Consider the following 16,325-nt stretch of genomic DNA (forward strand, 5'->3'; position numbering starts at 1 on the left):
CTGCGTAGAGCTGCCGGACAGTGATGCAGCAGCCCCTGAAGATGCAGACCTCCTTCTCTAACCTGACAAAACACCACAAGATATCCCTCAAGGCTGCCGTGAGCAGCAGAATATGGTTTGTGCTCAAGAGCTGGAGGCACCGCAGCCTTTAGCATCAGGGCAGGTCTTAAATAAGCATCACTTCAATGCCATCAAAGCCCCCAAAGCTTTTGTTTCTGTGACAGCTCTGCTGCGTTGCAGATACATCAGCTTGGGGCTGTCTGAGCTCACTGCTGCGCTCTTGTTGCAGGCAACGTTTACAGGAAGGGACCTGGTGCTGAGTGGGACACAGAGGACAATCCTCACCCCTGCATAATTCCTAGTTCAGTGGGACTAGATGCTCTGGACAGGAAGGAGAAGAACAGCTTCCAATCTGTCTTAGCTAGATCAATTATTCCATTCACGCTGCTTTTTTTTTTTCCCCCCCTCTAACTTCTGACTCAGGTGGGTTTTTTCTGGAACCTGTACTGGCGGAAAGAAGCAAGGGCTGGGTGGGAAGGCAGAAGGGAAACATGACTGCGCCCAGGTTCTCAGCTCTGCCCTGAGTCAGACCCTCAGGATCCAACTCCTTCAGCTTCAGCTGGCTTTTTTTAGGTTGGTTCTCTGCCAAAGCAGAGCAGGGTGACAGCCAGGAGAGACACCCAGACTGCACATCAGCCCTTTTTGCTCTTCACGTCCCCACCCTCATCTCGCAAAGGAGCTGACAGCTAAAACCACGGCAGAGGCACCAGGCAGCATCTTGCCCAACATCGCACAGCTACAGCAGAGACAGTTGCACTGAGCCAGCCGCATCGGTCTCTCCATAGTCCACAAAGAGAAATAAGCCCTTTGAGCATGACTCATCTGACCCACTTTAGATGCCACTGCAGGATGCGATTAAGCACGCCACGCACTCGTCAACAGATCTCCAGCGGCTACAAAGCAGCTCAGGTGACAAACTCAGACGGACAAACCTCCAAAGCAACATCAGCATTTACCCAGATCTGTCCCACTGCAGCAGACTTACTTGGAGCCAGACTGAGCCTGTCCATAAACCGCATCCTGCTTGCAGCTCATCACGGGCTGGGCATAGACCACATCGGGCTTGTTGCTGGAGGGGCAGGAGAGGGCCCGTGCTGGTATTTTTTTACTTGTCCTGGTAGTTCCCTGCTGGGTGCTGCAGCTGCTGTAGATGCTCTGGCGGTTCAAGGTCGCCTTGTGCTCTGCCCGACCCCCAACCTGACTCTTCCTCAGTGTGCCCCGCGGTGGTTCGCAGTAGAGGTCGGGCTCGCTCCGGCTGCTCTTGATGTTCTGCACAAAGCAGTAGTCACTGCCGGCCCTGTTGGGGCTGCAGACTGCCTTGCTGTAGTGCTTGCTGCCCCAGCCCTCCATCTGGCTGTAGGAGCTGTAGCGCCGGTTCTCCGCATCCCGCTTCAGGGTCCCGTTGTACAGCTGGGCAACGAGAAAATGGGAGACAGCACAGATTAGGAAAGGTTGACTTGGAGGTCAGCGTTGCCAAGTCCACTCATGCACGGGTGTTACAGCCATCCAATTCCTGCACCTCATAGGTATTTTTGTGACCTGATCTCCTAGTCACAGAATCATAGAATCACAGAACTACTGAATCATAGAATCACCGAATATCCCAAGTTGGAAGGGAATCCATAAGCATCATCAAATCCAACTCCTGTTATAGAGTCATCAAACCATAAAGTCATGGGATGGTTTGGGCTGGAAGAGACCTTAAAGTCTTTGCTGCATGAGGAACAAAGACCAGACCCAAACCCTTCGCAAAGAACCACTCAACCCAAACCAAACCCACACAGGACCTCAGTTGACCAATTTAAAGCACAGACCCCACGAGGGGTCTGCATCCTGCATACCTCATTTTCATCACAAGTCATGGTGTGTTTGTGGGCCGAGCACAGCACAAGCATCAAAATACATGGGAGCACAGCCTACCTGCAGCCCTTACAAAGGTGCCAAACCCTCCCTTGAAACCTGGGGACTCAGAGATCAGGATTTGGTATCCAAGAGCTTGGACAGTGAATGCTCCAGCACAACTCTGCCATACAGCAAGTGCCTTGATCCCAACATGTGGGGCCCAACCCAGCTTGGAAGAACAGGAGGCAAAGACCTTCCTCCTTGTGAGAGATCACATCACTTTCCATCACAGAGAACACCGATCCATTCTGACCTTCCAGCACTGCCCATATTTATTTTTATTTTCCTTATGGTATTTTGTTCCCTTCTGCCTGCAGGTTCCTTAGGAGGGGAGCAAAGGGAATGAGAACATGGAAAAATGAAATTCATGAATCTCATCGTGCCAAGAATCTTATTTGTGACAAGGTGTGTAGTGGCAGTGCCTACAATGGGATGCTCCAGGAGCAGCAGGGATGTGATGCAAGAGGTGATTTGACTAAGCCAGGAAAAAGAAAGAAGAAAATAAAGTTCTCCTACTGTTCTCCCCTCAGCATTCTGGTGATCAGCGCTCCAAGAAATAGGGTGAACAGGAATAAAAGGAACTGATGGATTTAATGCCAGAGACCTTCTCATCCCAAAGGCCTGCCTCATCCCCCTTGGGTTCACTATGGGGCATGATGTGGAATGCCCATGGTGCAATGGTCCATGGCTGTGCCTACCTGAAAAGAACAAAACCAAAGCAAACCAGATTTTCTAGCCTGGAAACACCACGCAAAAGAGAACTCGGTCTCCTGTGCTGCATCACCCCAAATCCCAATGCTCTGCCCCACTTCATCCCAGCCCTGAGCACGCTCGGCATCACTTCTCCCTCCAACACTCAGCAGAATTGTCATTATGCTAATTAATTAAGCCAAATAATTTCATTAAGAAACTGATCTTCAGGAATGCAGTGAATCCTCTCTGCTGCATCCCGGGGAGCTGCACAGGTAACGGCTGGAAGCACTCAGCACAGGTTAGGAGGCAGAAGAAGAAACCCTTTCATCTGGTTACGCTGGACCCGGATTGCTCTGCCACTTGAGCACAAAGCAAAAGGACTTCTGGTACTGTCACTCTGCAGGTTTACATCTAAACAGGTGAACTGCTGGAAGGGGAGAAAATTCTCTTTGCATTTACTCCAGAGGACACAGAAAAAACCTGTTAGTGCTGCAGCACAGCAGATAGCATGCTGGGTGCACCCTACAGAGCTCCCAGGGGTTTGGAAGAAGAATTTGCATGCAGTAAGAAGAGCGAGGATGAGGCACATGGATGAGCACAGTGAGTCGGGGGGCTCCCCTGGCAGTGGGACAGCCCCATGGAAACGATCAGGGTCCCATCCAACTTGGGATATTCTGTGGAACCCTCAGGACAACGATGGTGGGACGTGGCCAATGCAGGACAGCCCTTGGGGAACCCACTGGCAGGGCTTGCCGCCAGCAGGCTGGAACAGCAGCCTTTGGACACGAGCCCCATCACATTGCTTTGTGAGTCACTATAAGCCAGGATTATTTTGTAGGGCTGTCAGAAGCTTGGCACTGCCACAGAGCCCCCGGGCATTTACCAAAGCCAATTCAGCTAACCATGGAAGTGCCAGCTCGTCATTTATCTAAAGCTATTGTTTGCTTCCCAGTGCGCTCGGATGGGATCTCCGCCAGCAGAGCGGGCGAGGGAAGGCGTGAGCGTGCCCGTGTTTATAGGTGGGAATCATCCCTTCTGTATTTCCTGCTGCGTTTCAGAGCAGAGCAGAGCAGAACATTGTTCTCCTTCCTGCCAGCCCTGGGAAGGGCGCAGCAAAGCGGCCGCCTGTTTGGAAAGTCTTCTTTCTGCAACGCAGGGAGCCCTGAGCAGCAAGTCAGTGCAGGTCCCGGCAGGGCGGGGAGGCCTTTTGCAAACTCATGGGAAAATAGTTCCCGTGTGATGTGAAGCTCATTACCAAAGTCAGTGCATGACTTTTATTGCTGATGCTACCAGATGCTTGGCTGAGCCCATTTTAATCTCTTTCAAGTGGCACGACCCTAATTGGTATCTTAGAGTTCCTCTTTGCAGCAGGAGCCTGATCCAAAGCCTCCAAAATCGATGAGGAGCCTCCTGCAGCTCCAGCGGATTCTGGAGCTGTCTGCCAAACAGTCCCTACAAACCCACAGCCAACCCCATCGCTTCCCGACCTCAGCAGAACACCACCACTGTGCCTTCAGAGCAGAGCTGTGTCCCCATGGAAGATGCTCCCCAAGGAAAGCCAGAGAGCTTTGCCTCAGAGCAAAGGCAGTAAGGGAACAGAGCTCCTCACGTTATCTCTTACACAGCAGTCAGGGAGACTGGGAGCAGAGCAGAGCAGGAGTGAGGCGCTGCTGTCTGGAGGGGAGATGTCACCTCTGAAGGTGAAGGTGATGCCACCACACAGATGGGGCTGGAAGAGCTGCCTGGCAGCCACCTGCAAACTTCTGCTGTGTGCAGAGTGAGCTCCTCCTGTGCAGAATGGCATTAGTGGAAGGAGATCGTCCCTCTCACCTTCAAACCCCCCTCAGCCACCCAGATTTCCTGACACCGCTCTCCCATCAGTGGTGGGCATGTGCCCGGGGGTGGGTCAGCTCCACACCTCACAGCCTTAGCAGCAGGGAGAAACAGTGCAGAAGGGCAGGAATTCCCCCAGAGAGGGCTGGAGGCAGCACACAGTGATCCCATTTACCCTGCAGGAGTTGGAAACCACCTCAGACGAGCAGGGACTGTCACCACGTCTTCTCCCCATGGATATGGGACGCTCACATGCAGAGTCCCAGATGTGAGCATGCCCTTCTTCCTTTTTCTAAAGGAGCCTGTGTGTTCGAGGCCAAGCCTTGGGAGCTATTCATTCATATTAAAACTAGGAGGGGAGGCACGGGGAGGAAAGGGAGCAAAGATGAGCACTGATAGCACACAGGTGCTCTTATCAGGCCTGGGCATTAAGTGCTTCCCCTCACTGCCAGCAGCAAAGACCTGCTTTGAAATTAGCAAATGCATGTGGAGCACCAGGACTAAATTATCTGACCTCTTAAGGAGCAATAACTGCAACATCCTACCAGGCAGGTGAATAGAGATCTTTAACCTCTGATCCCAACCAGAACAAGAAACGGTGCTGCAAAGAAAGTCAAAACAGCTTTGTTGGGCTCTTCTCTGCCTTCCCCCTCCAAAACCCCCCATTTGAGGGGCACAGAGGAAGGTCTGCCCAGCACAGCACCGTGCTCAGATCTCAGCACTCCTTCCCTCCCAGATAGCTGGGTGTTTCTGACTCGTGCATCTGAGGACGCCATCAGTTCATTACCCAGCTCTAATTCTTTCCCTTGCAATTTGTTTGTTTCTAGAGCTGCAGACAGAGAGAAGTAAAGGACTCCGAATAAACACGTCAGGAGCAGCTTCTCCCAGGCTGCAGGGCAAAGCACAGGCAATGCAACATGACCGCGTCCCACCCTGAATGATGGGTGGGGAAAGCTGCTGATGCTCCTTGCGAAATGCTTTCACTGCTGCCTGCTACGCGCTCCATTGCAGGGAGAAAAATTGCAAAACCAGCAAATAGATTGTTAATCCATTTCTGAAACGCTCTTCCCCACCTCTCCTGAATGCTGCCTTTTCATCTGGTTCTTTATGCAGCTCAGCTTTCGCTCCTGATGGCTCAGATAGCTCCTCCAAAGCACAAAAGCCTCTTGCAAAACCTCACAGGGAAAGCAGAGTCTGACCAAGCAGTGATGTGCAGTACAATGGTATGATCCTGGCTCCACCTTTTGCTTTTCCATGGAGTTCCCCTCCCCAGGCTCTGGCTAAACACCTCCAAAGCTGCACCTGCACTTGGTTAGACAGCACACTTGCTGCAACTCGTGGGCCACCAGACTGTGACAGCAGCTTAGAGCCCAGTGCTGAGGACCCCAAAAATGGGATCTGTTCAGGCAGTGCTCTGGCCTTACAGCACCATGCCCTGGCACAGACCCTGCACTGATGACTTTGGGAGCAGGTGGCCACCTCACAGCTTGTGTTATCAGCATGGTGATGGAGGTCTCCAAGGCTCCGATGAGCTCAACAGCACCCGGCCCAAAGCCGGCACAAAATATCACTTAATAAATTAGTCTGCAGCCACTGCTGTGCCCACTGCTGCATCCCACCACAGCCACTGGACAAGATGGGGCTGCCCAGGGAGGTGGGGGAGTCCCCATTCCAAAAGGTGCTCAAGGAACACAGATGTGACACTGAGGGATGTGGTCAGTGGGCACAGTGGGCAGGGGGTGGACTTGGGGATCTCAGAGGTCCTTCTCGACCTCCATGACCCCGTGACTCTGTAAAATGGGACTGAGGGCTTCATCCCTGAAGGCTGAGCCAATCCCTGACACGTGAGACAAATAAACCGTGCAGGACATGCTGGGTCCAGCTCTGTGACCTCTGTTACAGCACAATGCTGTGCTCCTGCGATGCTGCCAACGAGGCACTCCACCATAAGAACAATCAGAAGATGACCTCTAACTGTGGATAGATCAGAGGTTTTACCCAGAGCTCTTTACCAACTCAGAGAGCTGCCGTCAGCTTTAGGAAGCTCTTCCCTTCATGTCTGTCACCCCTTTTGCTCTAATACTGGAGCACCAGCAGCTCATAAGGGAAGAAAACTCAGAAGCAAAAGCTTGAGATTTCCAGCAAGATAGAAAAGCAGACAAAAGCATTAAGTGGGAATAATAGTGTTTAAGAGCTGTGGGTGAGACAGGGTAGATGACATATCTCCTTGCTATGAGGCTGTCATTTACAGTCACCATCTGAGGCAATGCACTGATAAAAGCAGTGTCTAAGCTGCAGCTCTTTGAAGCAGCAGCACGGACACATTGCCTGTTAGCTTCCCAATTCCAGGAGCGTTAAGAGTAATTTCCCTGACTGCAGCACTGGGTTGCTTCCCTGAAATGCCTGAATTTGCCCATGCATCTCAAAGGCCTTTAAGGGCTTCTCAGAAGCATTCCCAGCACTAGGAAGGAACAGCAACTTTGTCTTCAGAAATAGATATGCTTCATCTTCTTTCCCCCAATGAGCCAGGAGTTACAGATGGGAAACGCTTATAGAAGTGCAGAGAACCTGCCTGATGTCAAATAAGTCCTACAGAATGGTTTGGGTTGGAAGGCGCCTTTCAGTTCACGTGAAGCCAACCTAAGCTGGAGGCTGGGAGTGTGATCCTATAACACAGCTCTGGAAGAAGCAAAACAGAGGCTCCCCAGTGTGACCGGGACGCATGGTGCCTGCTAAGCACGTTAAGCAGATGTAGGCTGGAAGTTACATGTTCCCATGTGCCAATGGCACTCGGGATTCACGGCCCCTGACTGCAGTCCTGTTAGGTGGCTGCTCCGACCATGGAAGGAGATGGCATCCAGAGGGCTGACTCATCCTGACCTGACAGATCTCCAAGATAGAGCGGATGAATCACTGCCGTACCTCTCTCTGTTGGCTCTGGGAGGAGTCTAGACAACTTGTTAAGACAAAATGGCTGATTTTCAGATAGACCAAGTTTTGTAAGAGTAATTTCACTGCGAATCCTTCACGAGTCCCAGCCCATTTTCTTTCCCGAAGCAGCCCATATCATTTACCAAAGCCTTCATTAACACCATGCTGCTTAGATCTGTGTTTCTGGGAGAGACCCTCCCAGACCACCAATGCAGAAGAGCCCTTCAGAGGAAAGCTGTGAGCTGTGTAAGTCTGCGGTGAACCAGAAATGACCCAACTGCTCTGTGGTGTCCATTGGAGGCTCCAATCTGTGTAATGACCACATGAGACATCTGCCAGCACAGCAGCACCAGTGCTGCACCCAGAGCCCTATCTACACACTTCTTGCAGGAGCCACAACAGACAAACAGCAATAAATGGTTTAAACATGACAAATAATTGACTCTGAGGTTCCACCTCTGGCTTGGGATGTCCCTCAGCTGCACATTGCTGAGGGTTCAGAAAACTCCCTGGGAAGGGATATTGACCACAGGGGGTCTGCACCCACCCCGGGGATGCTCTGCCCTTATCCATCATGGACACTCCTGGCCTCACACCAGGCTGAAAGATCACTGCCTGAGATTTAAGCAGCTCAGCAAAGCACACTGAAACAGCTGACATTGAGGCTGACAGACAGCGTAAATAGAAATTTCAAAGGCATGCCAGTGCTCCCAGTCCTGCCCACTGAGCACCCATTGGCACCAAACCCAGCGGGTGACATTATCGCTGCCTTGAAGCAAACAAGTGCACCACGGCCATTAAAACAGACGACAGACAAACCTTTGTGAAGCTGAGGAATGCTGATGCTGTGAACAGGCAGAGGACCTGGCAACCAGCAGGAAACACCGCAGCCCTCTGTCTCTGTGCTTGAAGCCAACATAAGCACCTTTCCTGGTTCAAACCTTTGATGGTTGGCGGGGAGCTGCTTTACAGCCCCACAGTTGTTGAAAGGAGCCCTTTATTTTGCCCATATTCAAATGCCAGATCTGGGAATTGCACCTCTTTACTTTACAGCTGATGAAAACCAGGGATGAGCAGAATACAGAGCCCAGGTGGGGGGCAACACCAGCACACGCAGCCCCAGGAGACATGAGTGGCTCAGAGAGCTTCCCAGTGCACTGAGTGCCACCAAGGGTGACACCAGGACCTCTACAGGAGATGTAACCTCTGACTGCACAGACCAGTGCAGCCTTACACCTGCATTTTCTGACAATCTGTACTATAATATGTGGGGTTGAACGTGGGGATCTCAGAGGTCTCCTCCAACCCTAAGGATTCTGTGATATACTGTAGGAACAGCAACCCAGTTATGGTGCAACCTCCCTGATATCCCCAATCAGCTGCACTGATTTTGTTCAGTTAAGTTCCTGTGCACAGAAACAGAAATTGCACCGTGGATGCGCTCCAAGATGAGCACATCTTCATGTGAGACCCCTTAACTGAGGTGTGAGTGTGAACCTGTGGCCTTCAGACAGCTACAAACACTGCGTGCCGTTGGGACGTTCATCCCTGAGACCAAACTAAAACTCAGCCACAGTAAAATCCCCAGCCACATAAAGCATCAGCATCAGGACCTCATTGCTATTTGCTTCAATCTACAGATCCTCTCCCTCTGCATTGAAATCTATGCTGGAATAGCCATAGCCATGCATGGCCTCTCTCAGAGAAACCTCTGAAGTGCCACAGCCTTTCCACCCAACTCCTGCTGTGGAAGCTTTCTGTACAGGTTACCTCAAGAGGCTGCCATATGCTCAAGATAAAAGCATCTTACCGGATATCCCCAGCTGCTGTTTCCCATTTGGGTTTTGGTGTAATAACTGCCCCGGGACGTCCCGTAGCCATAACCATCAGCTACACAGTCGTACATGGAACCTGTGAATGGAAAAAGCACTGTCAGTAGGAGTGGGAAGCAGCAGACCATCTCAGCCTTTTCCTTGCGGTGAATTTAGATCCTTTCAACTTACCGCTGAAGAATAATGGAGTTAGAAAACCCATAAGTAGCACAAGATAGAAAGGCAGTAAGTTGAGCCCTTGCCATTGCAGGCAACCCAAAGATGATGTTTGATCCAGAAGAGCTGCTAGAAAATCCAACCCCAGACCACAAGTGGCACCTGAGGGTCTTCAGCAGAAAGGACCGAGTGCCATAAGATCTACCATGGACAAGAGCGGGGCGGATCGAAATCTCAGCCAGTATCTCAGGTCTTACATGAGAGGAATGGGGTGTTGTTCTGGAATCCCAGAATGGTTTGAGTTAGAAGGGGCACTGAAAGGCCGTGTGGTCCCACTCCCTACAATGCATAGGGACACCCACAGCTCCATCAGTGCTCAGAGCCCCATCCAGCCTGACCTCGGGTGTCCTTAAGGACAGGGCAGCCACCACTGCCTTTAACCCCCATCCCTACTCTCTAACAGATCACACCACTTACACTGTGCCTCCACAGAAGTGTGTTAGACTCCACCATTACAAACACAGGCTGTGTTCAGCACTACAAGAAAAGAAGATGCAATTCATCCTCTTCCTAAGCTGCAATTCCCTTATGTAATGCAATGGAAAGTGCAGCAATGACAGCAGAGCAGCAAAGTTCCACACTGCAGCAAGTAAGAATTTGCTGAACTGCAACAGCCACGGACACAGAAACAAAGGAAAGCAGCTGCTTACCTTCAGAAAGCCTCAAACACACAGGGACCTCCAACAAAACACCCTTACCTCCCCTGCCAACCTTTAAATGAGGTCCAGGAAGAGGTGGAGCCAGGATCCACCCCATCTGGTCACTCAGGGACATTGCACACACCTGAGCTCCCCTGGCTGGCCCTGCCTTCCCACCAGGTGCTCCATCACTGCTTCAAGCCGTGGCTCAGCATTTCCACTACACCTTAACACCCTTCAGATGGTCCAAAAGAGTTCAAAGGCATTTGAATTTCATTTTCAGAACTGCTCAATAATTGTGGCGTCCCAAGTCCCGTTACGAGGAAGTGCAAACCCTGCACTCCAATTATCTCCCAGGGAAAGCTCTGAATATCTAACAAGCTACAGAATCAGGACTTACCTGTCCCAAGTTATGCACCTAAACTGGTGGGTAACGTCAGAAATATCCTAATCTCTCTGATTGTTTGATAAGACTCATCTCTTGGATAAACTGGATAAGCTCTACCACAAAGGCCCTGAAGCCACTCAGGTCTCCTACAGCCACCGACCCGTAGAACGTATCTCGTTTATTGCTGTGCCTGAGGCATCCAGAACCTGTTATGTTGATTTGGTACGTGGCTGAAAATTCTTGCATTTTCTCAGGAAGATTGTCCCCATAGAGGCAGTAATGAGATTTCCCTTCCATCGTCAACACGACGGGAGCAGCACCTCATGGATGGCAGCACCTCATGGATGGCAGCACCTGAAGGACCTCAAGGAATGCAGCAGAGCCGTTGCACAAACGTATCCTTGTGCAGAATATGACACGATCTCAATTTTAACCACGTTTATAGACATTGGAGCATCCAGAGGGCACTGCTCCAAGACGCCCATTGTTATCTCTCCAGCCCTGATTGCTTCTTATATCTTAAGCTGCACGGGACTTGCCAGTAAGGGTGAAGGAGATGGCCACCAACGTGCAAAGGGAGGTCAATGCATTGGCTGGATACCACCTCATGACGCCCCACCAAGCACAGGAGAAGTGCAGGGTTGGGCTTTGGCAGAAGGCGGGCAGAGCCTGGAATGGGAAATCTGGGCCGGGTGACTCAGCGGAGGACAGAGCTGACAATGGGAGTGCTGAGTGCAATCCCATAACAGTTTCCTGGGAATTGCTTCTTACAGACCTTCTCCCATAATGTATCTGCAGGCTGGAATTTCCGGACACTGTTTGTGAGTCAACAGCTTCCTTAAATGGAAGAAAGCCTTTCTGGGTGTGACTCAGGGATAATCCGACCAATCCTCCCTGGGACGGCGCTGCTTTTCCCATCCATTCCCTCCATGCACAGCACTGTAGACTTGGGGGATGAGCAAGGAGACACCACAGGTAAGCCAGTTTTGGCACTTATTGTTTTAAGACATTTAAGAGACAATCGTAGAATCATTCAAGTAGGAAAGGAGGTCTAAGTCCAACGAGCCCAACCATCCATCACAGCCATGCCCACTAAACCATGTCCCTCATTGCCACGTCTACATGGCAGTGCACATCTACATCGACATTCCTGAACGCCTGCAGTGATGGTGACCCCACCACCACCCCGGGCATCCCGTCAGTGCTTTACCACCCTTTCAGAGAAGAAATGTCTCCCATTCCACAACCTGATCCTCCCCTGGCACAACGTGAGGACACCGCCTCTCATCCTATCGCTGTTACCTGGAGCAGAGGCCGACCCCTCCGCCCCAACCTCCTCTCAGGAGCTGCAGGGAGTGATGAGGTCTCCTCTGAGCCCCCTCCGGAACGAACCATCCCGGTTCCCTGTCCCTATAAGACCCCATTGTGCTGCAGACCCACCGCAGCTTCACTGCCTTTCTCTGGACACTGTCCAGGTCCTACTGGTCGTGAGAAGCCCAAAGTTGCTGAAGAGTTGCCTTCACCTCCAAGAACTCGTATACGAGAGCTTGTAAATATATAATTATAAAAACCTCAAACGCTCAAAGCTGCCTTGCTGGTTGGAGAAGGTGCTTCCCTGCCACCGCAGCACTGTGATTTGTTGCTTGGTCTGAAGGCCAGGTAGAACCCAATGATTTTATGGTGGAGGTGGCTTTGCTTTATCCTGCAAGTTTACACAGCTCTCTGCCTGATTCTTCCCGAGGGGCAGCTGGGATGTGTGCAAGGAGCCCGAGGGGAGAGCAGGGATATTCCTCCGCTCAACTGCCTCAAGGAGAAAGACTGCATGAGATGGTCACCAGTCCTGCAGCTTTGGGATAAAAACAAACAATCTGCAGAGAAAACTCATCAATCTAAAACCTCCATTAAACCAGGGAGAGAGTTCATGGGCATGAAAACTAACCACAGCAGCTATGGAATGCGAGAGGTTGCCCAGAGAGCTGTGGGTGCCCCAACGCTGGAGGTGTCCAAGGCCACGGATGGGGATTGGGGCAGCCTGAGCTGGTGGGCAGCCAGCCCATGGCAGGGGTGGGGCTGTGGGGGCTGTGAGGACCCCTCCAACCCAACCATTCCATGATTCTATGCCTTGAAGAGCTTTCACTTAAATGCTGCGAGCACCACAACACACCATCCGTGCCCTCCTCTCTGTCATCAGTCATCTATTAGTGATCATCGCAGGGCAAGGTGAGACCTTGCTGCAACACGCTGTGCCTGAGCTTTAGGACCCTCCTGATGAGTTATCTGCATTCTCCAAAGGCAACTTTATACCCTTTTAAAGCTAAAGGACTGACAGTGAGAAGAGTTATGTCGGAAGAGCCATTTGTTGAGCACAGCAGCAGAAGACTTCGGCCGGACGCATGAAGCTAACAGGGAGCTTTGTGGCAATGGAGGCATATTAATAAACATTAATCAGTGGCAGGGAAAGGCAAGACAAGAACCCGTCACTGGCAGTGCAGGCTAGACAGGTTCAATAATAAACCATGCACAGCTTTAAAACAATGAGGATGATTAAACATAGGAAAAAAGTAGTAAGAGAAGAGGGCCTGTGGGACGCACAAAGCACGATGCCTCCTAGGAGAGAAGTGTTGGAGGAACCCCAGAAGCTGAGATTCATGCAGGAGTGACCAGATGGCGTTTCTGCCTTCTGGCCTATGGGCTGAGGGGTTGGATTTTTGCTGTGCTCAATAATCGGAAAGGTTCGTTGGAAGAGCTCTCACTGAATCATCTCACAGTGGGGGAAGGTGGCAGAAGTCTTCCCAACACTTCACGTCTGCAAAGCCCTCTTTGTGTACATCAACATAATGACCCCATTAGGTTGGGATGGCCAGGAGGACTCAGTTCAGCTTGGTTTGCCCTTTTCCCCTGCCGTGACACCGCGTTCATTTTCCCCTGGAAATCTGCATTATTCCCAGACACAAAGCAGCAGCCCGGCACACACCAGTTTGGGTCACGCTGCCCTGCTGGGGCTGCTCCGTGCCCTGTGGTTGTGCATGCATTGGGTGACATCAGGACCTTCAGACAACGGCCACAACTCCTCGCTCTCCAGTTAGCCAATGGATTTTAGGTAGGCACTGATAGCAGGATGTTAAGGGAACATCTGCTCCACAGAAACACCAACTGTGGTATGCAACACCTCCCATCCCTGCTGCATGCAGTGGGATGCATGCCTGCGCTCCCCACCCTACAGACGGGTGCATGCATTCCTGAGGCAGCAGAAGGCTCTGCTCTGCTCCCCTGCTCAAACCACGTCTCCAAACGCAGTGACCCGGGTTGATACCCAACCAGAGACACACAGGGAACTGCATGCAGAAGGAACAGCACTCAAAGGCTTATCAGGATGTTTTGCCAACTACCCACCTTATGCGGGAAGCATCTCTGAGCAATCACATGTGGATGCATGTAGCTGATGCTGGAGGAGCATTTGGACACAGATGACCAGAGCTGCTAACAGATCCCAACGGCTCCTTGCAGCTCTTTGCAAGAAACACTGACTCTTCTCCCCAGGTCTGCTCAGCTGGCCTCAGAACCGGCGGCAGCAAAAACCAACATGGTTCAATGCTGTGCTCTGAAAGCTCAGCCCGACCCTCTCAGGCTCCATAAGAAAGAACGGAAATAAATGGGAACTCCTTGTCCTCCTGGGAGCCCCTTTGGCACTGCAGCTTCCAGGTTGAGCCACCTGTGGGCTCCAGGAGGGCACCTGGACGTGCCATGGGAATGGAGGCAGCTGCTGGGAGCGGGATGTGACTCAGCTTCCCTGGGATGCAGACAGCAGAGCGGCACATTTCCACGCAGTTCCCATTCCCAGACGTTCCCAAAGGTGTCTGGAGGAGGGGTTTAGGTTGAGGTTGTTGAGCAGAGATGGGCAGTTTGGGAATTTGCTTTGCTTTCTTTCTTTCCCAGAGTTTTCACCTGGGCTCCTCTCTGAGCAGAACAATCCCCCTCTGCCTCCTGTCCTTCATTCCTCCTATCTGCAGCAGCAGGAGATGCCCCGCAGAGCTTCCCCATTCCCTCTATCGCTGCAATCACAGTGCATGCATCCAGGAGGGCTCCTATGGGAGCACTGCCTTGGCAAACCATTCTCCTGGCAAATCAGCCCCAATTGTGTCTGGAGTGCGACACCTCCCCAGCGCTGGGTTCTGCCTCCTGATCCTCCTGCTGCCAACTCATCATCCCCAGCTCACCTCTGCAAACACATCCCCATGTCCTGGGTGAGCTGAAGGACTCAGCTCCAGCTGCCCCTGTACCCCAAGGCCCCAGGCTTTGCTCTTCCCATTGCCCCAGCTGGAGCAGTGAGCTCACCGCAGCTGCTGGTGAAAGCAGCTCTGAGTCAGGGGGGTTTTGTGCTGTGGCTGCTGTGCCCATCTGAGTTTGCAGCTCCCGACTGGTGAAAGTCAGGCTGCCCCCCAAGTCAGCTTTCTTCAGATGGGAGAATGGTGAAGAAAATCCTTTGCCAAGCTTGGAGACACAGAGAAAGGTGTTCCTGTAGGAAACCTGGTTCCAGGACACAGCTGAGCCCTTGCACAAGCCTCGTGCACAGAGGTGGAGCAGCTGCACAGTGTCTGCACCCTGATCTGCTCACCTCAGAACAGAGGGGGCTGCAGAGCATCCACTGCACCGCTGCCAGCCTGCAAACGGGGACACACCGGGAGCTCTGGGAGCACATCCCAAGCTCAGGTCTGTGTCCTGTGTGCAGGCATTGTCGCGATGCTGGAAGCTCTGTCTGCATATAAGGAGGGGCAAAGCTGCAGGACAGGACTCTTGCAGAGGAGCAGTAAGCAGAGCTGTAGGCAGCTGCTCCAGCTTTGAAGCCGGGGAGAACAGGGATAAGAGCAGCGTACCGACACATCCCAGAGCCACGGGGACATGGAGCAGTTCAGCCCCACTGTACTCAGGCACTGCATCCATCTGCACACCACAGCTCTTCCATCCCATCCAAGGGACCCCAGCATTCCCCAGCTGGGTACCCCACGAGAGGAACGAACCGCTCTGTCCCCTACGAACCAAACCCCACAGAAGCTCACAGGAGGGGCACCCACAGCAGCTGCCCCGACCCCAGTGGGGACGGTACCTCGGTTGGAGTGCCCCACGCTCGACGACACCGACGACTTCTGCTTCTGCCGCTTCACCGTCATCATCACCTGCTCCTGGACCCGCTGCTTTCCCGTGCCCTTGGTTTTCAGCTTGTGATCCGAGGGCAGGGCCAGCGTGGAGCTGGCCTGGTCTTGGAAGCACTCATATGCCAACGCTGTTTTCAGCGGAGAGTGAAGCATGGCTGCAAACCGCAGGGGACGGAGAGCTGCTCTGCACCTGACCACGCGCACCACTCAATGCCACAGCGACCGCGTCTGTTTTGGGGTTAATCTCCCGAACCCCTCCTTGCCATACGTCCCCAAGCCCAGCGTGTCTCAGGGCTCCTTCTCCCAGCTCGGCTCCCCGCCGTGTGAGCAGGCACACCCTCTGCCAGACTGGATATACAGCCCTGCCTGCACACACCCACGCGCTCCCCGCCGCCGCCGCTCGCGGCCCTGCAGGGCAGGCAGCTCTGCTGCCCTCACCCCCAGCTCTGCCCCCCGGGATGGGGGAGTCGTGGAGGGAAAAGGGGGTGAGGGTGGGAGAGGGTGGGTGCTGCTGGGTGGGTGTGGGGTGGTGGGCTGCACGGTCTCCCACGCTGCTTGCTCGTGGCATTATTCCCTTTGGTGTAAGTTGGGTTGAAATGGTGTCCCAGTGGGGATGGCCGTGCTGGGAGGCAGCACTGTGGGTCAGGGGAGCAGTGCTGCAGGCCATGCCATGTTCCAA

General features: G+C 52.6%; 1 protein-coding gene across 1 annotated transcript in view; it reads right to left on the minus strand.

Moving 5' to 3' along the window:
• Nucleotides 1–15,971, minus strand: part of PKP1 (plakophilin 1) — a 35,918-nt gene extending 19,947 nt beyond the window's left edge. Inside the window, exons 1-3 of the mRNA XM_419240.8 lie at nt 15,598–15,971; nt 9,230–9,330; nt 1,046–1,470 (exon numbers count right to left, since the gene is read on the minus strand). Of these exons, the coding sequence (XP_419240.3) occupies nt 1,046–1,470; nt 9,230–9,330; nt 15,598–15,799 (728 nt within the window). The 5' untranslated portion in view covers nt 15,800–15,971. The remainder of the gene's footprint in view (nt 1–1,045; nt 1,471–9,229; nt 9,331–15,597) is intronic.
• Nucleotides 15,972–16,325: the final 354 nt, after the last annotated feature.

The sequence above is a fragment of the Gallus gallus genome, chromosome 26 (genome assembly GCF_016699485.2).
Source record: "Gallus gallus isolate bGalGal1 chromosome 26, bGalGal1.mat.broiler.GRCg7b, whole genome shotgun sequence".
Lineage (NCBI taxonomy): Eukaryota > Metazoa > Chordata > Aves > Galliformes > Phasianidae > Gallus > Gallus gallus.